Source organism: Symphalangus syndactylus, chromosome 20 (assembly GCF_028878055.3).
Source record: "Symphalangus syndactylus isolate Jambi chromosome 20, NHGRI_mSymSyn1-v2.1_pri, whole genome shotgun sequence".
Classification (NCBI taxonomy): domain Eukaryota; kingdom Metazoa; phylum Chordata; class Mammalia; order Primates; family Hylobatidae; genus Symphalangus; species Symphalangus syndactylus.
In genome coordinates this window covers 7,917,861-7,942,352 of record NC_072442.2, presented here as the reverse complement: position 1 = coordinate 7,942,352, position 24,492 = coordinate 7,917,861, and the positions used below count along the sequence as shown (strand labels likewise).

Below are 24,492 nucleotides of genomic sequence, written 5' to 3'. Positions count from 1 at the left end.
AATGCTGGGATTACAGGCGTGAGCCACCGCACCCGGCAGCAGTCTTCTCTGAGCACTCACAGACTCCCTTGGGGCTATCTCTTCTATTCCCATGACTTCAGCTAGCACCCTTTGCTGACTGCCAAAATACAAATCACCAGCCTAGACCTCCTTCCCAAATGCAATACCCATTCACACGATTGTTTACTGGTTTACTGAACATATCCAGTTAAATGAAAATCAGAAGTTGAACTTGAGTTCAAAGCCTTGCTCCATCACAAACTACGATGTATAGCATTGGGCAAGTTTGTTTGTTTGTTTATTTATTTATTTATTTATTTTTGAGACGGAGTCTCACTCTTTTGCCCAGGCTGGAGTGCAATGGCGCGATCTTGGCTCACTGCAACGTCTGCCTCCAGCACCTGCCGCTCCACGCCCATCTAATTTTTGTATTTTTAGTAGAGACGGGGTTTCGCCATGTTGGCCACGCTGGTCTCAAACTCCTGACCTCAGGTGATCTGCTCGCCTCAGCCTCCCAAAGTGCTGTGATTACAGGCGTGAGCCACCGTGCCTGGCCAGCATTGGGGCAAGTTAATTACCTCTCTGAGCCTCAGATAATAATGATGGTCCTGTTTTACAGAGGGGTTGTTGTGAGGATTAAATGAGATAATCCACGTACAGCACTTCTTGCAGTGCCTGGCAATGAGTTGATAGTAGCAGACAGTAAAGAGTAGTAGTAATTAAAAGGTCCTCAGAAAGCTCAAGTCAACAGATCCAAAAGTGAATTCATGACCAAACCTCAAACCTTCTCTTCATCCTTTGTCCCAAATCTCAGTAAATCACACCACCATCTAATCATCCAGAAACTCAAACATTAGCCTTGTTTCTTGACCACCACTGCCCTCCCATTCTGCCAGGTTACGTTTCCCTAATGTAAATCTTGTTGTAACCCACCTATGATCCAATGAATGTTTAAGATGTCTAGGCTTTGCACATATCCATTCATTCAATCCATAGAACACTCATGCAAGGTGGGTGCTACTATTATTCCTGTTTTGCAGGTGCAGAATTTGAGGCACAAGAAAGTTGAGTAACACATTCAAGATTATATGGGTGGCAAACCCAGGCAGTCTGGCATCAGTCTCCACACTCACTACCACTATGCCACATTGTTTCTATTGTAATGCATAGCACATTCTATTGTTCGCCTTGTCTTCCCTGATAAACTGTTCTTCGAAGTCAAGGACTCTGATTCATTTGCAGCAGCATCCTCAGTGACTAGAACAGTGCCTGGCAAACAGTACATGCTTAATACAGTTCAGTGAGTTAGGCAGTTCCCTAGAGACAGGACAGAGTAGAGATAAATGGAAGTAGTAATAGAACAGCCAGCAGGTTACATTCAGTTATATCCAAGATCATAAGTTTTGTTTGTGGATAAAATTTTGTTTTTTTTAATCTGAAGATAATAAACAGAAGACTGAAATCAGAGTAAGTAGAGGTTGGGTTTAAGAAGAGCTGCTAATACTCACGGATACAGCAGTTATGTAGGGTACATGCTATAATCCTTTTAAGGAAGGGACATTTGACAAACTCTCATAAAGAGAACTCATAGACTTTGGGGGCTGGGCATGGTGGCTCATGCCTGTAATCCCAGCACTTTGGGAGGCTGAGGTGGGCGGATCACCTGAGGTTGGGAGTTTGAGACCAGCCTGACCAACATGGGGAAACTCCGTCTCTACTAAAAATATAAAAAATTAGCCGGGCATGGTGGAACATGCCTGTAATCCCAGCTACTCGGGAGGCTGAGGCAGGAGAATCGCTTGAACCCGGGAGGCGGAGATTGCGGTGAGCCGAGATCACGCCGTTGCACTCCAGCCTGGGTGATGACAGTGAAACTCCGTCTCAAAAAAAAAAAAAAAAAGAGAACTCATAGACTTTGGGGTGCAGTCACGAACAATTTTTTTAACTCCATTAAAAACAAAAAACAACAACCAAAAAAAACAAAAACAGGCCAGGCGCAGTGGCTCATGCTTGTAATTCCAGCACTTTGGGAGGCCAGGCTGGCGGATCACGTGAGGTCAGGAGCTGGAGACCAGACTGGCCAACATGGTGAAACCCTATGTCTACTAAAAATACAAAAATTAGCCAAGCGTGGTGGCACTGGCCTGTAATCCCAGCTGCTCGGGAGGCTGAGGCAGGAGAATCGCCTGAACCTAGACGTAGAGGTTGCAAGAAGCCGAGAGATCGCCCCACTGCACTCCAGCCTGGGCAACGGAGTGAGACTGCCTCAAAAACAAACAAACAAAAACAACAAGCCACTACCTACTCCCATGTCACTCAAATTGTGTTGAAGGACTCAATTCCAGTGCCATACACGTCAGTTTCAGATGCAGTATCATGCTGGATGTGAGAATTAAAATTTAAATTGGGGGAACAAATGAAAATGTAAGCTCAAGCAGGGTTACAATTTGTCATGGGGGTCAATTTAAGTGTGTAGTCAGTTTATATTCAGCACCACCTGGTGTGCACTGTGTACTGTGTGAATTACTGTATCATACTAAACAAACAGGCATTGGTTTTTCTTAAACTGTAGCAAGAAAAATGCTTGCTGTGCAGATCTTAGCAGCCCCAAGAGACGGAAATGAAAACTCCATGCCTAAATTTATCCCTTCCTATTTCATCTCTCCTTGTTCAGGCCTTCCTCCCTTCCTCCCCAGGGCTATTTCCTTAATCCTGACCCCATCTGTAAAGTTCCATCCTGTGCCACATCGGAGGATCTCTTCAGGGCACCTGGGCTCAGCAAAATAATATTTCCTTTTTCTCCCACTGGGTATAAAACAGTGCCAACTGAGGCTCTGAGCCTCATTAGATAGATCGGGCAAGAAGTCAAGCAAAATGTTGTTTACATGTACACCACAGCTCTTCCCAGAGCACTTGGAATCAGGACCAGGACACCTCCAAAGCCTCTTTGGTGTTTTTCCTTTCTTTTCTCCTTATATGGCCTTCATGAAGAGTAACTAATTACAATCTGTAAGCAGTAATTACAGTTCATAAACTATGAGCACAATATAAATATTTTTCCTGAAAGCCAGGTTAGAAGAAATCCTGTCTAAAATGAGATGTAAAACAACAACAATTGAAATAAATATTCTAACTGAATTGTCCCCAAGCACTGTCAAAAAGAAGAGTGTAATCTATCTCTGTAATAATGGGCGTATTATCGTAGGATCATTTTCAGCCCATTTCCCCATCCTGCTGGGCAAGAATGAGCTCAGATAAGGAAAAGGAGCCAACCAAACTGGGGGAAAATAACAAAAAAAACCCAAATCCCAACAAAAAGAACCCACCAATTATTTTGGATGCCTGGTAAACAGCCTGCACCAGAGGATAAGGCTTTTCTGGCTCTCAACTATGCTTTTTTCTCTTTTCATGTGTCTTGTCCTCCTCCCTTAAACTGCGGGGTGGGGAGGTCTAAAAATAGTCAATGAATCATGGCATATAATATTGTGCAGTAGTTACATAAACAGCCAACCCGGGCGCCGGAGCCCCGGGTCGGAACGGAAAATATCTGGGTCAGGGTTGTCACACTGAATAGGGTCCCCCGGAGCCGGCCTTCGGGAGGCGCGGCCGGGGAGGAGGCCTGGGCCTGCGGGCCGGGAGCAGCAGGGGCGGCCCGCGGGAGGGAGCGGAAGTCCCGGGACGGGCGCGGGCAGCGGCGCGAGCAGGGCGGGCGAGCTCCGCGCTCCCTCCCCATGGCCGGGAGCGGGCCGCGGCGACGGCGGCGGCGCTGACAGGCCCCGGGCGGGGCGGGGCAGGCGGGCCTGGGCGGGGGCCTGGGGCTGTGGGAAGATGAACGCCCTCCTAGAGCAGAAGGAGCAGCAGGAGAGGCTGCGGGAGGCCGCGGCCTTAGGGGACATTCGGGAGGTGCAGAAACTGGTGGAGAGCGGGGTGGATGTGAACTCTCAAAATGAGGTCAACGGCTGGTAAGTGGGGAGCGGGGGAGGCCTAGGGTCAGGGCAGCCGGTCCGAGGCGTGGGGCAGTCAGTCGCGACCTGGGCCCAGCGCTGTCCCTGGACGCCGGGCTACGGCGAGGCCTGCCACCTCGGGCCTCCGAGATTGTGCCCACTTGAGGCCAGCCCTGGCCCCCATGCCTCGTGCGGTCGGGAGCGCGTCCTGCCCAAATCCCGGCCCACGTGGTCTCGGGGCAGCGCCCACTGGGACTCTGGTGCCCTACCCCCTTCCCCCGCGCTCCCGGCTCACTTGGTCAGGGCGGTGCTGGAGGCAGTGATTCTCAGCGACTGTGCGTTGGAGCTCACCCCGATTCGAGTGTTGCGTTAATTTGCCGTAGGTGCTTCTGGAGAACACATCTTGCAGAGCTAAAAGCATAAGCAACTGAGCAAATATGAATTTTATAAACTAGCACGATTTCCTTAGCCAAGACCAGGAAAAAAAAAAACACATTTGCATCACCCACCATTCTGCTTCTCTGTTGTTTCACTGCAACCGATTTGCCTACAGTTGCCTGTTTGAGGGAAGACTCATTTGTTTATCCTATGGAGTATTTTCTTTCTTTTCCTTTTCTTTCCTTTTTTTTTTTTTTTTTTTTTTTTTTGAGACAGGGTCTCGCCCTGTCACGCGGGGTGGAGTGCAGTGGCATAGTCTTGGCTCACTGCAACTTCTACCTCCCCGGCTCAGGTGCTCCTCCTGCCACAGCCTCCCAAGTAGCTGGGAGTACAGGCGTGCGCCCCCACAACCCGGCTAATTTTTTTTTTTTTTTGGTATTTTTAGTAGAGATGGGGCCAGGTTGGTCTCAAACTCCTGGCCTCAAGTGATCCACCCGCCTTGGCCTCTGAAAGTGCTGGGATTACAGATGTGAGCCTACCTTTCCCGGCCAGTTTTCTTATTACAATTTCAAATACAGAATGTCACCCAAGACTTTAGATGTCTGCCTGCAGATTGAATTCTTCCCAATTAAATAAGGAGTCTCATCTTAAGATGTTGCTGGTGGTCAAAACTTAAAGTTACTGAATGTGGCATTATTCCGCTCTCTGCATTTAAAATTTAAAATTTTGATTCAGGTAATGCTTAGCCAGACTATTTTGCTAGCTTAGAATTAAAGTGAGTAGCACTTTGGGAGGCTGAGGTGGGCGGATCACGAGGTCAGGAGATCAAGACCATCCTGGCCAACATGATGAAACCCCGTCTCTACTAAAAATACAAAAATTAGCTGGGCATGGTGGTGCACGCCTGTAGTCTCAGCTACTTGGGAGGCTGAGGCAGGAGAATCACTTGAACCTGGGAGGCAGAGATTGCAGTGAGCCAAGATTGCACCACTGCACTCCAGCCTGGGTGACACAGCAAGATTCCACCTCAAAAAAAAAAAAAAAAGTGAGTTTACATTTTTTTTATTAAGTGGAATCATCCATTTTGGAACTGAAAGGGACAATGGAGAGAGGCTCAACCCCAGAGAATAACTTGCCCTAGGCCACATAACTATTAATATGCTAGCACCAGAACCATGGTTTCCAGACTGCCTCAAAAGTCTATCTACCTGGGCCCTGCGCGGTGGCTCATGCCTGTAATCTCAGCACTTTGGGAGGCCGAGGTGGGCAGATCACGATGTCAGGAGTTCGAGACCATTCTGGCCAACATGATGAAACCCCGTCTCTACTAAAGATACAAAAATTAGCTGGGGATAGCGGTGTTTGCCTGTAATCCCAGCTACTTGGGATGCTGCGGCAGGAGAATCACTTGAACCAGGGAGTCGGAGGTTGCAGTGAGACAAGATCACACCACTGCACTCCAGCCTGGCGGCAGAGCGAGACTCTGTCTGAAAAAAAAAAAAAAAAAGGTCTATCTTCCTGGTGGGACCTGGTGGCTCACGCCTGTAATCCCAGCACTTTGGGAGGCCAAGGCAGGAGGATCACTGGAGCCCAGAAGTTTGAGACCAGCCTGGGCAACATAGCGAGACCCCAGTCTTAAAAGAAAAAAATTTCTACCTAATTTCCCTAAAGAAAACAGCCTGGACAGCTGTCCAGAAGGCCAGGAAACAGTGGATACTACCTTTTTGTTCTTTTTTTTTTTTAACAGGTCTTTGCAAACTTGCTGCTGTGTATGTAACCTCTTCTCAGCATTGCTCTGGTTCAAAGCTGTGAATTACCATTTTGGCACTGGGAGGCGGTGTTGTGTAGAAGGAGCCTGGTCTTTCCTGCAGGTTCTCCTCCATTCCTGCCTAGCTATGGGACTTTGCCCGAGTTGCTTCATTTTCTACTTGTTCCAGAAGAGTATTGTGAGCCCTTAATGAGATGAAGCATAAAATAAATAGCTAACATTTGTTGAACTTGCTTTGCAGCACAGATAGGGTTCTTTTTTTTTTGAGACGGAGTCTCGCACTGTCGCCCAAGCTGGAGTGCAGTGGCGCCATCTCGGCTCACTGCAAGCTCCGCCTCCCAGGTTCACGCCATTCTCCTGCCTCAGCCTCCCAAGTAGCTGGGACTACAGGCGCCCGCCACCACGCCCGGCTAATTTTTTGTATTTTTAGTAGAGATGGGGTTTCACTGTGTTAGCCAGGATGGTCTCCATCTCCTGACCTTGTGATCCGCCTGACTCGGCCTCCCAAAGTGCTGGGATTACAGGCGTGAGCCACCGCGCCCAGCCAGCTCAGATAGGGTTCTAAGTGTTTTACATGTGTTAGCTTGTTCACAACTACCTGGGGACATAGTTATTGTTCTCTCCATTTACAGATAAAGAAACTGAGGCCCAGAAAGCGTAAGTCGTTTCCTCACTTTGCACAGTGCCCCTTCCCAAGGTCATAGGATTGACAGTAACTAGTGGAGCCAGAAGACGAATCTGGTATCTGATTCCAGACCTACCCTCCTAAACACAATGTCTGCCCCATAGCAGGTGGTTAGTGAAGTGATTCTGAGGCAGCCTGAAGAGGCTTCTTATAGGTTTGTTTTGCTTGTTTGTTGTTTTTTTTTTTGAGATGGAGTTTCACTCTTGTCACCCAGGCTGGAGTGCAACGCGTGATCTCGGCTCACTGCACCCTCCACCTCCTGGGTTCAAGTGATTCTCCTGTCTCATCCTCCCAAGTAACTAGGATTACAGGTGTGTGCCACCACGCCTGGCTAATTTTTTGTATTTTTAGTAGAAATGGGGTTTCACCATGTTAGCCAAGCTGGTCTCGAACTCCTGACCTCAGGTGATCCGCCCGCCTCGGCCTCCCAAAGTGCTGGGATTATAGGCATGAGCCACCGCACCCGGCCTCTTGTAGATTTAATTGGAGGAACTGTCTAATAGGCCCCTCAAACTCAACATGTCCGAGATTGAATTCCAAGTCTCCCCTCATCCCTCTACCACCTCAAGCCTGCTGCTCTGAGTCCTCAGCCTCTCAGGGGTGCTCAGGCCGGAACCCTTGGCACCCTGCCTGCCTCCTGCTTGCCTCCTGTATTTCACAACCGACATCCAGTTAGCCAATTCTGTGAGCTCCACCTTCAGATACAGTCAGAATCTGACTACTTCTCACTAACCCTACCGCTACACCTCTGGTACAAAGCCACCATTGTTTCACCTGGATTATTGCAATAGCCTCTTACTAGTGTCCTTGCTCCTAAGCTTATATCATACAGTCTTCTTAGTTAACACAGTGGTCAGAGGGATCCTGACTTAAAACATAAGTCAGCTCATTTCACGCTGCTCAAAAATGGCTCCTATCTCACTCAGTAAAAGCCTACAGGGCCCTACAGTTTCTATTTCCTGTCCCCACATCTTCCCTCCTTACCTCTGTGCTAATCTCATGGGATTTGCCCTTCTGCTTACCTTTTTCCCCTGGCCTCCTTGCTTTCTCTGGAATACCAGACAGTCCTGATTCAAGATCTTTGCGTTTTGTCTTCCCACTCTCTTAAATGCTTTCCGTCCAGATATCACATGGTTTGCTTCCTTACCACCTTCAGATTTTAGTTTAGATGTCACCTTCGTGGCAAGGCTTTTCCTGGGCCCTCAGTTTTAAGTTGCACAATGCCCCTTTCCAACCTCTGGCATTCCCCTAATGCCTTTCCCTGCTTTACTATTGCTGTCACACTTCACCACCTAGCGTACTGTGTGCTTTGCTTATTTATTTGCTGATGTCTGTTTCCTCTTCTGTAAAATGGGGGGAATGTTGACAATAGTATTACCTCATGGGTTTAGAGGATTAAATAAGTTAATACATGTAATGCCTTTAGAACAATGTCCAACATGTAAAGCGTTATACCTGTGTTAGCCATTGTTGTTTTCTTATTATGAAGCAATATGCCGTGTAATGGAATATAAGGTTACCCTCATAAAACGTACTGTCTTGCATTGCAAAGCAGAATGGTGACTGCTTTCAATTCTTAGTTGCTCAGTAATCACAATTTCAGCACCAATGAGTGATGCCCAGTTGATGAATGACACCCAGTGCCTCAGGTCTGAAATAGTTTCCGACACTAATAAGATATTCTGACTGCAAATGTAAAGCTTAAGGAGTTGAAGTTCAAAGATAGAGTAATCTATCAATTAGATTGGTCACTAATCATTCCCCCACATCAGTTGTAATTCAAGTGTCATGCATAACCCTTGGTTCGTGAAGAACTTGAAAATATTACCTGGCTGCAGGGGCTCTGAGTTATGGCTGCCCCGAGCCACACAGCTCTGTACTGTAAATGATGATTACTAAGGCACAGGGCTGTGGGGGCCATGCTATGTTGGCTCAACCCTGCTTTACATGGGTGGTAGTTTAGCAAGTTGGCTTGTCCCAGAGTCTCTCAGACCCACCGGTAGTAAATTACCTCCTTTACTCTCCAGCTTGTCATGAACAAGTCATCTACCACTAGCAAGTGAGCATTTTATTCCCAAAAGGGAGCATATTTTCTCATCATGCTTCATTCATTTTTCAGGGCTCACTTATCATTATAATTGTGCACTTTTTAAGCCTGTGCCACAGACATCCACACACAAACACACTCAAGGTTGCAGTTTGCCCAGAATCAAGGGTAAATTGGATCCTTCTACTTCAAGCAAGGTCCACTTTATCCTTAGTTTACTCATTTGGTACTTTTTTTTTTTTTTTTTGAGACAGAGTCTTGCTGTGTCGCCCAGGCTGCAGTGCAGTGGTGCAATCTTGGCTCACTGCAACCTCCGCCTCCTGGGTTCAAGCAATTCTCCTGCCTCAGCCTCCCCAGTAGCTGGGATTACAGACGTGCACCATCACATGAATTTTTGTATTTTTAGTAGAGACGGGGTTTCACCCTGTTGGGCAGGCTGGTCTCAAACTCCCGACCTCAAGTGATCTGCCTGCCTTGGCCTCCCTAAGTGCTGGGATTACAGGTGTGAGCCACCACGCCTGGCCCATTCCGTAAATATTAATTAAGCATGTATATGTGCCAAGCAAACACTTCCTTGCCTTCAGGGAGCTTGATCAAGACTCTTCTCTCCCAAACTTAACAAGACTCTTATTTTTCCCAAATTAGCAATAATTTTGTCATTGCATCGTGGAATACACCTTAAAGGAACCTGGATAATCTAATTCTAATGAACCATAATGTAGAATATCACTCTGAGACATCAATGGAATTGCTCCCAGCCAGCCAGACATGCTAACTTTCTGTAAGTTAGTAATGTTAAGCCCAGGGCAAATCAGCTTTTTCCTGGAATCGTATAAACTTTCCCAATAATTATACTTCCCAGGTTAGTGAACTAACTAACCTTCACTATTGAACATTTGTTCTAATCTTCATTTCTGTATTTGGCTATAAGAGCTCTGAAGATATTTATCTCAGTTCAATTAGAGAGTTGGTGAAAGAAGACATTTCAAAACACAGGGACGAAAAGTATTTTCCTTCCATAATATACAGTCAGCTTTGGCACCTAGGGATGGATTTAGTTGCTCTGAATCTTTCATTTCTGTTAAGATGGAGTTTTTGCTGGCATGCTGATTATGTTTCTGTACAGTATTAAAATAGTAGCCCTTCAGAGTGTGCAGAATTGCTTCCTCTGTGTACAATATTGAGTGATTAGTTTTACTTAAATGAGTCTGATATGTTAGAAGAACCTGTTCTTGAAGAATTTTGGTTGTTGATGTATATTTTTTAAGTACCTCAGGAATTGAAGTATGTGTGCAGTGCCTTATGTTTACACAGATGAGGATATGTTTTTAGCCTTCTGGAGGGAACTAGAGAAGCCAACTTTTTAAAAATGGAAATTTGGAAATCCTTTGTGTGTGTGTTAAGGAAAGAAAAGTAAGAAGGAAAAAGAAAGTGAGCAACTGGGATTCAGACAAGAATGTCTGCTGTCATAATAATAATTTAAGTGACAGAGCAAGCTGCTGATAGGAGATGGTTATTAGCCTGATAATATTGAATCTTCAGGTGGCATATGAAGTGAGTTTCCATGGTCCCTGAAAAGGAATATAGCAATAGAAAAATATCTTCAGAGACTGAGATGATCTAATGAGTGATACTGATAGAGTATACTCCACGGTATCATTGGAGTTAGCCAGCCAGTAAGCTTACCTTTTGGAGGCTATTGAAATTAAAACTCCTAGGTTAAGTTAGTTTTTCTCAGGAGCCAGAAATGAAATTTAAAAACAAAATTTAAGCATATTAAATATTTTGATCATCAGCTTTGTGAAAAGTTGAGATTACCAGCCCGGTTACCTGGTTCTAGCTGAACTCTAACAGGCTTGTGTATACATTATTTACTAATGTTTAGAATCTGAAATCCCAAATCACTTCTCCTCTTTTTCAATCATTCTTTTCGTTGGGACAGGACTTGTTTACACTGGGCATGTAAACGAAACCATGGTCAGGTGGTCTCTTACTTGTTAAAATCAGGAGCTGACAAAGAAATTCTTACTACAAAAGGAGAAATGCCAGTCCAGTTAACATCAAGGAGAGAAATCAGGAAGATTATGGGAGGTGAGTCTGTTTGGAGGAACTTTTGATTTTGTCAGACTCATTGAAGACTTGTGGTATTATTGGCTACATTCTTAATGCTGGTCAAACAACTACTCTATTTCTTTTCTTTTTTTTTTGGGTCGGAGTTTAGCTCTTTTGCCTAGGCTGGAGTGCAGTGCCGTGATCTCGGCTCACCACAACCTCTGCCTCCCAGGTTCGAGTAGCTAGGATTACAGGCATGTGCCACCACATCTGGCTAATTTTGTATTTTTAGTAGAGACAGGGTTTCACCATGTTGGTCAGGCTGGTCTCAAACTCTCGACCTCAGGTGATCCGCCTGCCTTGGCCTCCCAAAGTGCTGGGATTATAGGCACGAGGCACCGCTCCCGGCAACTGTTCTATTTCTAAAAGCAAATTACTGTGCCAAGATAGTAATTCCAGGTTGTTTCTGGGGAGGTCAGCATTGTAAGGTTTTATTTTTTTATTTGTAAAATTTAAATAATGATAAAAATGGTAATCACAAACCTAATGAAATATTCTTTTTTCTTCTGGCCTGACACTGACCAATGTCACATACCGAAAGATACCACTTCCAAAAGACACCTTGTTTTGATAATTTTGAAAGGACTGTGTAAATTTCTCTTTTCTTCTTTTTAAGTGGAAGAAGATGATGATGAGGATGATGACAATCTCCCCCAGCTGAAGAAGGAGTCAGAACTGCCCTTTGTTCCCAACTATTTGGCCAACCCAGCCTTCCCTTTTATCTATACACCCACAGCAGAGGATTCAGCCCAGATGCAGAATGGGGGCCCCTCCACACCCCGTGCATCACCCCCTGCAGATGGCTCACCTCCATTGCTTCCCCCTGGGGAACCTCCCCTGTTAGGGGCCTTTCCCCGGGACCACACCTCTTTGGCACTAGTTCAGAATGGTGATGTGTCGGCCCCCTCTGCCATACTCAGAACACCAGAAAGCACAAAACCGGGTCCTGTTTGTCAGCCACCAGTGAGTCAGAGCCGCTCCCTGTTTTCTTCTGTCCCGTCCAAGCCACCAATGTCTCTGGAGCCTCAAAATGGGACGTATGCAGGACCAGCGCCAGCATTCCAGCCATTTTTCTTCACTGGAGCCTTTCCATTTAATATGCAAGGTAACCCCTCATCAGCAAACAGCCTCTGCAACAGGGGAGTTGGTGTCCAGAGGGGTGGGATTTAATGAGGTATTCTGGGTATAATTACAAACTTACAGAAACATTACATGACTAATATAAGGAACTCCCTTTACTCAAATTCACAAATTGTTTACCTTTTGCCCTTTTACCCTGATATCCTTCAGTATTCTTTCCATTATATCTTTCCTAAGAACAAGGATATTCTGTCTTTTTTTTATTGAGATGTAGTTTCGCCCAGTCACCCAGGCTGGAGTGCAGTGGTGTGATCTTGGCTCACTGCAACCTCCGCCTCCCAGGTTCAAGCAATTCTTCTGCCTCAGCCTCCCAAGTAGCTGAGATTACAGGAGCATGCCACCACGCCTGGCTAATTATTATTATTATTATTTTTTTGTATTTTTAGTAGAGATGGGGTTTCACCATGTTGGCCAGGCTGGTCTCAAACTCCTGACCTTAAGTGATCCGCCTGCCTCAGCCTCCCAAAGTGCTGAGATTATAGGTGTGAATCACTGCACCCAGCTGGATATTCTGTTATACAACTACAGTACAAATGACCAAATTTGAGAAATGTAATATTGAGCTAATGCTGTTCTGTAATCCATAGACCGTGTTTAAATTTTGTCAGTTGTCTCAACCATTGCCTTTTGTATTCCCTCATCTACTATAAGTACTGTCTGTACTATTACAGAAATAGTACTATCTGTACTATTGATATCTATCTGGACTATCTGTACTCCTCTGCCACCTGTGCCCTGCCCAGGATCATACGTTGCATGTAGTTATCATGTCGTTTTAGTTTCCTTTAATCTGGAATCTTTACCCTTTATCATTTTTGATCTTGATCTTTTTTGAAGAGTCCAGGCCAATTATTTTTGTGGGATGTGATTTTCTATCATACTTTCTCTACTTATTAGTTGGTATTTTACTGTAAAGCAGGGCTTTCCCTTCTCCTTCATTCATATCAGTATTGACTCATATATTCTTATTTTATTCAGTGGGTTATAATCTGTTACTATCATTTTTTAATTATTCAAATTATCCCAGATTTGGCCAGTGGGAGCCCCTTCAAGCTAGTTCTTATGACCCTTTCACGTGCCTTCATTGTTCTTGGAGCACTGCCTTACTTTCTGGGGCAGCAAGATGTTCCAGGCTCAATAGCATAACTTTTCCTGCCCCAACCCTGGAATCAGTCATTTCTCCAAGAAGCCCTGGTTCTTTTTGGTGGAGAATGGTATTTAGGGCACACAGCAAACTTGCCTCCCACTTAGGCCCACTGAGAATGGTATTCAGACACCAGGATGTAGGCACTAGGTGTCCTCATTGCTACAGGTATATCATTTCTTCTAGGCCCGCTGAGAGCACATAGCCAGGAAAGATATCAATATTTCTCTATCTGTGTATATCTTTTTGAATATATTAAAAACCACAAGTTCATCCTGATTCTTCCAAATCTAGTCAAACACCATAGGGTGCAGCTAGTCTTACTTTCCTTTTTTCCTAGAAGTAACTCTCTCACTTCCTGTTTTTGAGGAGTTACTACTGTAGGTGCTAACAGTGACCTGGGGTGCCACAAGGGATTCATATACGGGGAACAAAGCAGAACTGCCAAATGTACAGGGTGCTTGACTCGGGCTGTCTTGGCAGCCAGGTTCAGAATAAAGGAGGAGATTGCTTAGATCCCAGACCTATGAATAATAAGCCAAGACCCCTTCCTCATGAAGGTGTGCTACATTCAAATCAAGTTATACTTTAGCTTTTATTAGTAGCTTGTCATTTGGCTCTTGTACTGTCTTTTTTGCAAGGAGTTTCATATTTTACAAATACCTTTAGGTCCATAATTGTTAAATCTTTTCAGGGTAACTCACATCCTGCCCATGCTTCTTTCCAACCTTCTTCCCCCTTCCCCTGTTCATGTATAGTTTGATACCCAAACCTGTTCTTAAGACTTTGCCTCCTTAGCTCCAACGGCAGAAGTAAATTATCCTTCTACATAGCTGGAATGGTTTCCCCTGCCTTGCTCTTACTTTGTGAACATAGCCTTAGAAGTACGGACGACAATGCAGGAAACTGCCCCAGCAGAGGCAGAACCGGGCCTGAGCAAACCCTGCTGGCTGCACTTGGTTTTCCCACCAAACAGGTCTGTTAATCACGCACAGACCTTTGGCATGATTAAGTATAACCATCTTCTGGAAAAGATCTTAAACAACATGGGCTGTGCTGTGCCAGAACTATTCGTTAACATTTCTCCTTTTTTTCCTAGAGCTGGTACTCAAGGTGAGAATTCAGAACCCATCGCTTCGAGAAAATGATTTCATTGAGATTGAACTGGACCGACAGGGGCTCACCTACCAAGAGCTGCTCAGAGTGTGTTGCTGTGAGCTGGGTGTTCATCCAGATCAAGTGGAGAAGATCAGAAAGTTACCCAATACTCTTTTAAGGAAGGTAAGAAAAGTCTGTTAAGCATGAATGGCTGCTTTTTGCATTTGAAAAATACCTAGCTCCCTCCTTGGTTATATGAGGTAGTTGAGGGAATAAACAAAGAATAGAAAAGGAGCAAAGAGTGGTTTTCTAAATGTAATCATTTCCTTCTACTGAGTCCATAGAGACGCTGGCTTTTTTTTTTTGGCAAGTTAAGTGAAGCAGTGGAGTGGAGAAGGAACAAAGACATCTGTAACTGGTGTTTGGCCAGTTACAGTCTTACAAACTAGTGGTAAACACCATTGCATTCAGACCAGCCACACTGGCATTTTTGGAAGTTGATACCAGAGAGAAGTTTCTGAATTATCATTCACATGTTCCTATTTTCGGTTTCTGTAGTGATCTGTGAGGATTAACTTAGCGCACTACTAGATGTGCCTTCTGTTTTACAAGTGAAGGACCAAGTTCAGTTACAGAGCAAATCCACATAGATGCATGTGTGGGCCTTCATACATTTCTGGGTTTTTGACATCAGGCTTCTGGCTTCTCAGGGCACCTGGGAAACTGATCTGTGCATTGCCTGCCCCTTCGCGGTGTGTGCTTATGCTGTCGCAGCTGCTGAGCTGTTTTTAAGGACTTCTACTTTGCAACCCAATCATCCTGGGGCCTTAGTTGCACTATCACTGACAGCCTGCCACAGGGATTTTTTTTTTTTTCTTCTAGGTTTTGAAATAAGACAAGATACTGGTATCAATGCAGTACACCAAACATATGGAGACAAGTGGCTCCTGCTAATCTGTTTAACATATTTTTGTTTTAGGACAAGGATGTTGCTCGACTCCAAGATTTCCAGGAGCTGGAACTGGTTCTGATGATAAGTGAAAATAATTTTCTGTTCAGAAATGCTGCATCCACACTGACTGAAAGGCCTTGCTATAACAGGAGAGCTTCAAAACTGACTTACTAATGCAGCAGGGACTTTTATCACTGAGTATTATGACAGTGTGCATCACCTCTGGGCCAAGGACAAGCCATTGATCTAAATGCCTCGGATGCCCGGGAGGGCCTCTGGTGCCACTGCATAGTATATATTAACGTCATTCTGCCAAGGTAGGAAGCCCCTGACCCCCAAGCAGCGGTGCCACTCTTCCAAGCCTCTTGGTGCACAATAAACCTATTGCTTGAAGCTTTGAACAGCTGGGAAGTGGTCTGGAGAGGCAGAAGCTGAAGGTTCTATATCCAATGTGTTTTATGTCCAGAATGTAAGAGAGTTGTCTAAGCAGAAGCTGAGAGAGAGCGGAGCCTATTTCTAGCCACTCCTGTTGACAGTGCACCTGAAGGGCTGGGATGTGTTTTTCTTGGTGTTGCATGCTCACAACTCTCCTGACATTGGGAACTTATGAGAGAGGAAGACTGGGGACAGCACAGATACTGGACAGATGGATTCTAGTGTGACTTGTGACTGTGAGGTTTCCTATAACATATTTATAAATGTTACTCAGGTTAAAAGTATTTAAGAATACAGTTAACTAATTGTAAATATGCTGTTAACCAAAAGAGCTTTCCCTCCCTCACTTTTTCCTTTGTGAACACTCATGACTGCTTCTCTGTCTCTTGAGTCATCTCTGCATTAACTCCCCTTCGTGGTCACTAGAGGGCTCTCTGATGCCTTCTAAAAGAGCAACTGCTTTTTTACAATGCCCCCCACCCCCACCCTGCTCATAGAGACAGGGTCTCACTATGTGGCCCAGGCTGGTCTCAAACTTCTGGCCTCAAGTGATCCTCCTGTCCTTGGCCTCCCAAGGTGCTGGGATTACAGGTGTGAGCCACTGCACCCAGCCCACTTTTTTTTTACTCTGAAGTGATTCCAGTCATCTGTGTAACTGCATCCTATGAGAAGAGCACAAATATTGCTGTTCCATGTTCTCCACTTTCATTTTCCACTACAAATGAAAAGCAATTTTTGAGACTGAATCTGTTGCTACTTTAAAGGTTATTGTGGGAAACTGAGCTAAAGGAGTTAGCATCTTTATTTTTGTATCAAAGATAAAGGTTATTTTGAAATTATTAGGGTTTTTACACAATTCTGAAATCTGTTGCTTTTGTAAACAAATTGTTTGATCTTAGTGATCCCCCTACCACCACCAATTCACTTCACAAAGTCAGTTATGAGTCTACCAGACTTTGTTCTGAAAAACAGAAACAAAACACCTGATTAAACTCTTGAGTATGGCACAGGAATTTTTTAAAAGAATGCATTCAAGGATTCTTTTCCTTTCCTTCAGTGTCATTAATGTTAAAAGAGCAGCCACTGTTTTGTTGAAACAAACAGCTTAACTTCAGAAATAAAAACTAGCACACTTAGACAAACAGGAGAGCAGGGGTTTGAAGCCAGCTGTCGAAGGGCATCCCTGCTGTCTTAAGAAGCTTTTCCCCATAGTGCCTACAGTTTCCAAAGAAACTCAACTTCCTAACTGTGTTAACTTAATTTTATTAGAACACTACAGTTGAGTGAGAACGTGCAGAAGATGTCAACAGAAGAGAATGTTGCGCTAAGATAATGGCTTCCTGCTGCTGCCTAAATGCTGAAAAGAGGTTGAGATGTTTTTCAAGGCTAACTTCATGGAATCACTCTGTTTAGTGACTTAATTGTATCCCACCAATTACTGCTGGTGACTTACTCACCCTTGTACAGTGTTTGCATAGCAGAGTGAAGGTTACTTATTACCCTCTTTCTCTCAAGTGCTTTAAAGAAGAAACCTCCCTTGTGTTTCTTTTTTTTTTTTTTTTTTTGAGACGGAGTCTCGCTTTGTTGCCCAGGCTGAAGTGCAGTGGCATAGTCTCAGCTCACTGAAACCTCCACCTCCCAGGTTCAAACGATTCTCCTGCCTCAGCCTCCCAAGTAGCTGGGATTACAAGCATGTGCCACCATGCCCAGCTAATTTCTGTATTTTAGTAGAGACAAGATTTCACCATGTTGGCCAGGCTGGTCTTGAACTCCTGGCCTCAAGTGATCCACCTGCCTTGGCCTCCCAAAGTGCTCCGATTACAGGTGTGAGCCACCCCGCCCAGCCCCTCCCTTGTGTTTCAACCAGTTGGAAGTGAATTTAACTAGATGTAGTAACCTTTTTTTCTTTGCTTCTAAAAAAGTTACAGTTTACTGATAAAGTTAAGTCTGGTTCTATCCTAGAGGAAATAAATTCACTATTAATTCATGTCTTAAGTTACTTGGGTTGAAACACTTTCAGCCACGCAGATTAATTAAAGTGGAGCAGTGGAGGCCCCTGGCTGGGAGATGGCCTCCAGAGGAGCAGCTGCAGGGCATGTTCTGGGCTTAGTGACAGAGGCAAGCAAGGGACTGGTGTCTCCGGTGAGAGGTGGGTTTGATGTATCTCTGCCCTATGCCGGTCTCTCCTTTATAAAATCCTCTGTGGTCAACTGACTGCTGCGTATCGCAGTGGAATAAGACTGCACAGTTGCCGGTAGGTGAGTTTGAAGTCTTAATCTATGCATTCAGAGAAATATTTTTATATGCTTTGTGTAATTTATAACGAGGATTTCTTTTTTTTAGCTTTGTTAACTGTGAATTCACCCCTCCTCCTCCACTGCATATTTAAAGCATGTGTTCACACTGTGTGTAAACATTCACTGGAGATTTTTTCTTTGTGCATTGCTGACTGTTCAAACATAACAAGTATTATTAAAATTAAATATTAACTGACCGATCCTATACGCCTTCATTTTGGCTTCCTAAACAGGACTATAGTTCTAATCATAGGGGGTTCAAATTGTTGGACAGTCCCAGAGACCAGAAGCTCTGGAGGAAAATTAGAAGGGCCCTCTCTCCACCTGAGCCTCCTCCACATCCTGCTCATACCCTGTGAGTAGCACGTGGGGACAGATATTTTGTGCGGCGTCTTTCCTTCCAGTTCGCAGCAGTCGGCTTCATGTCCCTGGAGTAGCTGAGCCAGTTAGATGGAGGTCACCCTCTGAACCACATTTTCTGATGATCCTATTTACCCGACTGAGCCTCTCCTTTGGGCTGTCAGCACCTGTCAGGGCCTCAGTGAGCTCAGAAGCAAACTCCCAGGACAGGGGAGGAAACACAGCCTTACACTTCTAGATCTTCAGCGGAGACTGATGCTGAATGAGTCTGCTTTTCTGTTGGTTCAGGCCAGCTAGCACCTCACAAAGCAGACGTCAAGCCAAATTGGCCTAATAAATCAGAGAGCATAGCAGAGGCCTTTTCTTAGCGCCAAGGAGAGGCAGAATAATTTGGGCATTTGTGCTTTCATACTTGCTTTATCACAAGGATGGAAGTCATCTCCCATATACTCATAAACATCCTGGGCAGAAACAGCCTGCCAAAAAAATGCGATTAACCTGTAACAAATGGTCCTGCAGCACAGGCTGACCCAGAGCATATAGAAAAAACCAATCAAAGGATCCACCTCCATCCATATCTACTGCAAACCATTTAGGGTTGGGGAGAAAACCACCATCACCCACAGCCACTCACATCATACCAAGACAAAGATAGAGGAAATGAGAGCGAGACAGAGGAGACCAGAACACTTAGGAACAAGGAGAAGAGATCCATTCCAAATAGAAGGCCTGTGCCAGGTGGACTCTGACCTGCAGAAAAGAAACTCTTTGTTGGCTTGCTCAAAAAAGCAAATTTAATTCACCCTCACATCTTGTCTGCCAGCCTGGGAGTGTGGGTGCCTTCTCTCTGGGCAGGAGGTGGCCTCTTGGCTTCTTTGTGCTCACACATTCAGCTCTGGCTAGACTGAGGAAAATGAATGACTTGGAGGCCTCACTGGTTATAGGAAATGTCTGGAACAGACTTTGAAATGAGCAAGGAAGTAAAAGCATCATGCACTTCTCAGTCCCTAGAGAAACGGGCATAGAGGGCTGAGGGATGACATGAACGTGGAGGTGTTCACAGCAGCTTTCCCAAGAGGCCCCAGGTCAGATTTCAGGGCCTTTCTCACCTTTTTACAATATCTGCAACAGCAGAGCAGGAGCTACTGGCAATTACCCAGGGAATTTTGGCTGTGAAGGCAATATTTGCAGCCAAGAGCTCTTGGGTCTGAGGTTCAGGTAACTACAACCATGTACATGTGTAGAAAATCTTCCTCTTGGCCTCCTCCAAAGATCCTGATCCCCAAACCTTGTGAACAAGCACAAAAAGACTAGTGTATACATATTGTTGGCCACGTAGCTTTATTTCATCAGTACTCCATTTTTAATGGATTCAGGCAGCACCCCAGAGTACAGGACTGAGTTCCCAGCAGCTGTCTTCTGTTCAGGAGGAAAAAGCTTTTTATTAAAAAACAGAAACTAAACTTTAGAAAATATGAAAAGTCAGAGGGAGGACAGAGGTCATTTCATAAAATCGTTACTTGGAAACAGTGCAGTGTGCAAATAACACTCGGTTAGGAATCGGGAGACCGGGGACTAGTCTAACTGGCTCAGACTAGCTGTGACTTTAGGCATGTCATTCACCACTTGGGGCTCATTTCCTCATCTAAAGCATTCAGCAGTTACCCTGTAAGGCACTTTACAGGTACAAAATCTTAAGGTGCCCCCAGTGTTTGCATCAAGTCCGTTCTGCGGACATATTTGGTGTCATTTCCTTCCTGATGAAAACCAGGAAAGGCCAGGAGGAAATCTCAGGAATATATTTTAGGCAAGTCCAGCATCTCTGGCCATCCCGTAGAAGATGCCTCTAGCTGCAATGAGGTTGGCTGGAGAATCAAATTCAGCTACTACTCCTTTGTCCAGGACCAGGACCCTAGTCAAAAAAGAGAGAAGTGGTCAGGTTTCCATCAGCCCTGACCTGGTCACATCGTCTAATCCTGCTCTTCTGGGTGCTTGCTCAGGCCCACAGTGACATGCCAACCCACCCAACACAGCCGCCGCACCACATGTGCACACTTGCAAGGCTGGTTATTTTAGCCATTCTGTTGGTTCTGGCAAGTGAAGCGGTTTCTGGGATCAAACACAAGGTCCTATTCATCTCTGCTAGTCGGGGCTCTGAAAACCTTCCCTAATGAGCCCTTCCCCTTGCCGGGGTCACAGGACTTCAGCAGGCTGTGTGCAGGGAGCCACGGGCCTGTGCACTGGGCTCTGTGCACATCCATCTGCTTTGTGTCGGCTCACAAAAGCACACGGCAGGAAACCAGCTGCAGCGAGGCTGACGCTGGAATCTGGGGCTTGGGCTGCAAATCTGGTGGCGGCTGCTGCTGCTGCTGCTGCTGCTGCTGCTCGGTGGGTCTCCAGCTCACACACAAACAGCCAGGCCTGGGCCCAGGGTTAGAATCTCCCACCAACCACTCACCAGGTGCACCTGGTACAAGGCCAGTGGGCTGGCTCCCCCAGGGTATGGCAGGGGGGAAAGGGCTCTCCCCAGCCTGGAGAAGTGCTCCTCCATGGGAGGGGGTTGACTGCATTCTGATTCTCAGCCTACTGGGCTCCCAGATGTGTCCTGGGAAGGACTGTGTCTGTGACATCACTGCCTGGCCACCGCCCCCTGCCCCCATCCCAACCCTGACTCCAAAATCGAGGTCTTCAGTGGCTTTTGATTGCTCTTGGGTAAGGACTGAATGCTCTCCCACGGTCCTCAAAGTGCAGCAGAGTGCGGCCTGTTCTCCACCCCCATCTTGGTTCTACTGCCTCCCTCCCATGCACTCCAGCCTCCTGTACCCTCCTGCCTTGGGGCATGTGTTATGTCCTTTGCCTGCAATTTTCATCTCGCTTCCTACCTTATTGCCCCACCTCAATCCTCCAACTCTTCTCATTCTTTCAGGCCTAGGTGGTGCATCCCTTCCTTAGAGGAGAAAGTGCCCTGGCCACCCTGTGTGCATAGCCTTTCTCTGGCCTGCACACACAGGCCTTTGCTTCCTTCCTGTGGGCCCTATTTACACAGGATTATTTGATTAATTTCTGCCTGTTCCACTAGAAAGAATGAACTCCCAACCTCCATCCAAGCCCCCCACCCTAGGGCTGCTGGTGAATGAAACAGTTTTGGTTAGGCCTGGGAACAGGTCCTCTCAGCCCAGCCCTGTCCCTCCTCCAAACCCAGGGCTCAGCACTTCCTGCCCACCCTCCCTTCTCCTAGTGGGGTCCTAAATGGGAGTGGGGGGTGAGGGTAGGAGAGGGATGGGACGGACAGAGGGTAGCATCAGGCATTCTCAGCTTGGCTCCCAAGACACTGCTGGCTGCGTGGGGGTACTTCCAAGAGAGACAAGGTCTGACCCATTGCCTTGTCCATGGCACCCTCCCCACCCCACCGTCCTGCAAGTGTTTCTTGAGTGAATGAAGGCTTGTTGGGGTATTCCCACTATACTCCTTCAAAGGAGACTTGTCTGAGCTTCCTGCCTCCTCCTCCCCTCTAGTTTCTAGGGAGCGCAGCCTGCCAGGCCAGGGCCAGTTCACTCCCGTGAGGCTTCTTTTTTTTTTTGAGACGGAGTCTCGCTCTGTCGCCCAGGCTGGAGTGCAGTGGCACAATCTGGGCTCACCGCAAGCTCCGCCTCCCGGGTTCACGCCATTCTCCTGCCTCAGCCTCTCCGAGTAGCTGGGACTACAGGCGCCCGCCACCACGCCCGGCTAATTTTTTTTTGTATTTTTAGTAGAGACGGGGTTTCACCGTGGTCTCGATCTCCTGACCTCGTGATCCGCCCGCCTCGGCCTCCCAAAGTGCTGGGATTACAAGCGTGAGCCACCGCGCCCGGCCTCCCGTGAGGCTTCTGAGTCACCCAGCCCTCTCTCCTCGACCTCCAGCACCACACCTTGACATCTGGCACAGTGAGGGAGTGGTCTGCCTCTCCAAGGAAACCACAAGCTTCTGAGGGCATGGCCCCTCCCCTCATCCTTGGAGGGCCTCGTGCAAGAATTAGAGTAAGGGGCTGGGGAGGACACTGTCATTTCTCAGGATCACCTGCAGTTTAAATATCTTTCATTGACTTTTTTTCTTTTTTTTTGAGACAGAGTCTCGCTCTGCACCCAGGCTAGAGAACAGTGGCACAACCTCTGCCTCCTGGGTTCAAGTGATTCTCCTGCCTCAGCCTCCTGAGCAGCTGGGACTATAGGTCCCTGCCACATGCGAGGCTAATTTTTGTATTTTTAGTAGAGATGGGGTTTCACCATGTTGGCCAGGCTGGTCTCTAACTTCTGACCTCAAATGATCTGCCTGCCTCAGCCTCCTAAAGTCCTGGGATTACAGTGTGAGCCACCCGAGTAGCTGAGATTACAGGCATGCACCACCACGTCCAGCTAATTTTTGTTTTTGTTTTGTTTTTAGTAGAGACGGGTTTCTCCATGTTGGCCAGGCTGGTCTCGAACTCCTCACCTCAAGTGATCTGCCCTCCTTGGCCTCCCAAAGTGCTGAGATTACAGGTGTGAGCCACTGTGCCCAGCCCTCATTGACTAGGACAATCCCACAAAGCATCATTTTCATTTGAAACAGGCTCAGAAAGGTTTTGCAAATTGCCCAGGGTCACACAGCAGCCTGGGACTCTGAGCCCTCTGGCTCAGACACAGTGCTCTCCCCACAAGGCTCAGCTCCTCCTGGTGCTGTCAGGGTCCAGCTGCCACCTGAGTTGCTTCTTCATCTGCGACCAGAGTGGCTGTGAGATACCAATGAGATGAGGGACATGCAGGCACTCTGCCAGCAGGTTTCTCAGGAAGTGATGGGACTCAGCATGAAGCCTCCAGTTCCCCTTACATTGCCTCATGGAGGAGGCAGGATGCAAGTGGCCTGTGCACAAATACAGTGCCTGTGGAGCCCAGTGTGCCCTTCCCTATGTGTTAGAAAATGTCATTGTTGAGGCTGGGCGTGGTGGCTCATGCCTGTAATCCCAGCACTTTGGGAGGCCAAGGCAGGTGGATCACTTGAGGTCAGGAGTTCGAGACCAGCCTGGCCAACATGGTGAAACCGTCTCTACTAAAAATACAAAAATTAGCCGGGTGTGGTGGTGCATGCCTGTAATCCCAGCACTTCGAGAGGCTGAGGTTGCTGTGAGCCACTGCACTCCAGCCTAGGCAACAGAGGAAAACTCTATCTCAAAAAAAAAAAAAGAAAAAAAAAATAGAAGAAAGAAATGAAAATGTCATTGTATACCCCAGCCCTGAGCCCAGGCCACCCCACTGTGGTCTGCCCTTTATCCAGATCTTGGGAAACTCTGCTCTGCCTGCCATGCCCTAGCAATCCCAGAAACATTGCCTTGTTCAGATAACCCTAATCTGCCCTGCCCATTCCTGATGCCCCAGGTGGCCCCACCAGGTTCCCCATTGCTCGGGTTTCCATGTCCCACCTGGTGTAGTCCATGATAGTGTTAAGCCGGTGTGCGATGGTCAAGACAGTGCAGGTATCAAACTGGGTGCGGATGGTAGACTGGATGAGGTTTTCAGTCTCTAGGTCGATGGCAGCTGTGGCCTCGTCTAAAACCAGGATGCGGCTCTTGCGGAGCAGGGCTCGGGCCAGGCACACGAGCTGCCTCTGGCCCACGCTAGGAGTGGAGAAGGCAGTCATTTCCAGCTGGGGGCCTCCCACCTGCCTCTGGGCCTCATTCCCAGACCTGTTTCACTCCTCAGCAGCCCAGGACTGGTATTCTGTCTGACTTCTGCTATTTCTGCCACAGCCCAGCCCTCCAGAACGGAGCAGAGGTCTGGACACCATTGGGATAATGAGGGGCCTCAGGGAATGAGCCAGTGCTAAAAGGCATTGTGAAATCCCTGGTCTGCTCTCGGCACCCTTGGCCTCCTCTCTTGGTGCTTTCTTCCCCATCCTTGCTTTTCAGCTAGTGCCGTGATGTTTCTCTGCTTCACTCTATCAGCCGTTTACACCTTAGTAAGAACATGCTTGCATGGCTCTTCTCGGATATTTGCAAATAGGCCACACGATGCCATCTTGCTGAGCCTAATATCACACAATTCAGGCAGTCACCTCCCACCCCATAGGGAATACAAGCCAGGGCTCTGCTTCGGGGACAAGAGAAGGGCAGGGCAGAGAAA

General features: G+C 46.7%; 2 protein-coding genes across 4 annotated transcripts in view; one reads left to right on the top strand and one right to left on the bottom strand.

The window, feature by feature from the left end:
- Positions 1–3,581: 3,581 nt before the first annotated feature.
- On the top strand, positions 3,582–18,197 carry ANKRD40 (ankyrin repeat domain 40). The gene is made up of 5 exons (XM_055258501.2): positions 3,582–3,962; positions 10,765–10,913; positions 11,551–12,039; positions 14,318–14,499; positions 15,296–18,197. The coding sequence occupies exons 1-5, from the start codon at positions 3,829–3,831 to the stop codon at positions 15,440–15,442; spliced, it is 1,101 nt and encodes a 366-aa protein (XP_055114476.1). The 5' UTR covers positions 3,582–3,828; the 3' UTR covers positions 15,443–18,197.
- A 1,487-nt stretch (positions 18,198–19,684) lies between these two features.
- The window catches only part of ABCC3 (ATP binding cassette subfamily C member 3), a 55,860-nt gene continuing 51,052 nt past the window's right edge, over positions 19,685–24,492 (bottom strand). For all 3 annotated transcript variants that reach the window (XM_063629882.1, XM_055258488.2, XM_063629883.1), the window contains 2 exons: positions 23,793–23,987; positions 19,685–20,272 (listed from right to left, as the gene is read on the bottom strand). In XM_063629882.1, coding sequence (XP_063485952.1) covers positions 20,164–20,272; positions 23,793–23,987 — 304 coding nt within the window. In that variant the 3' untranslated portion in view covers positions 19,685–20,163. The remainder of the gene's footprint in view (positions 20,273–23,792; positions 23,988–24,492) is intronic.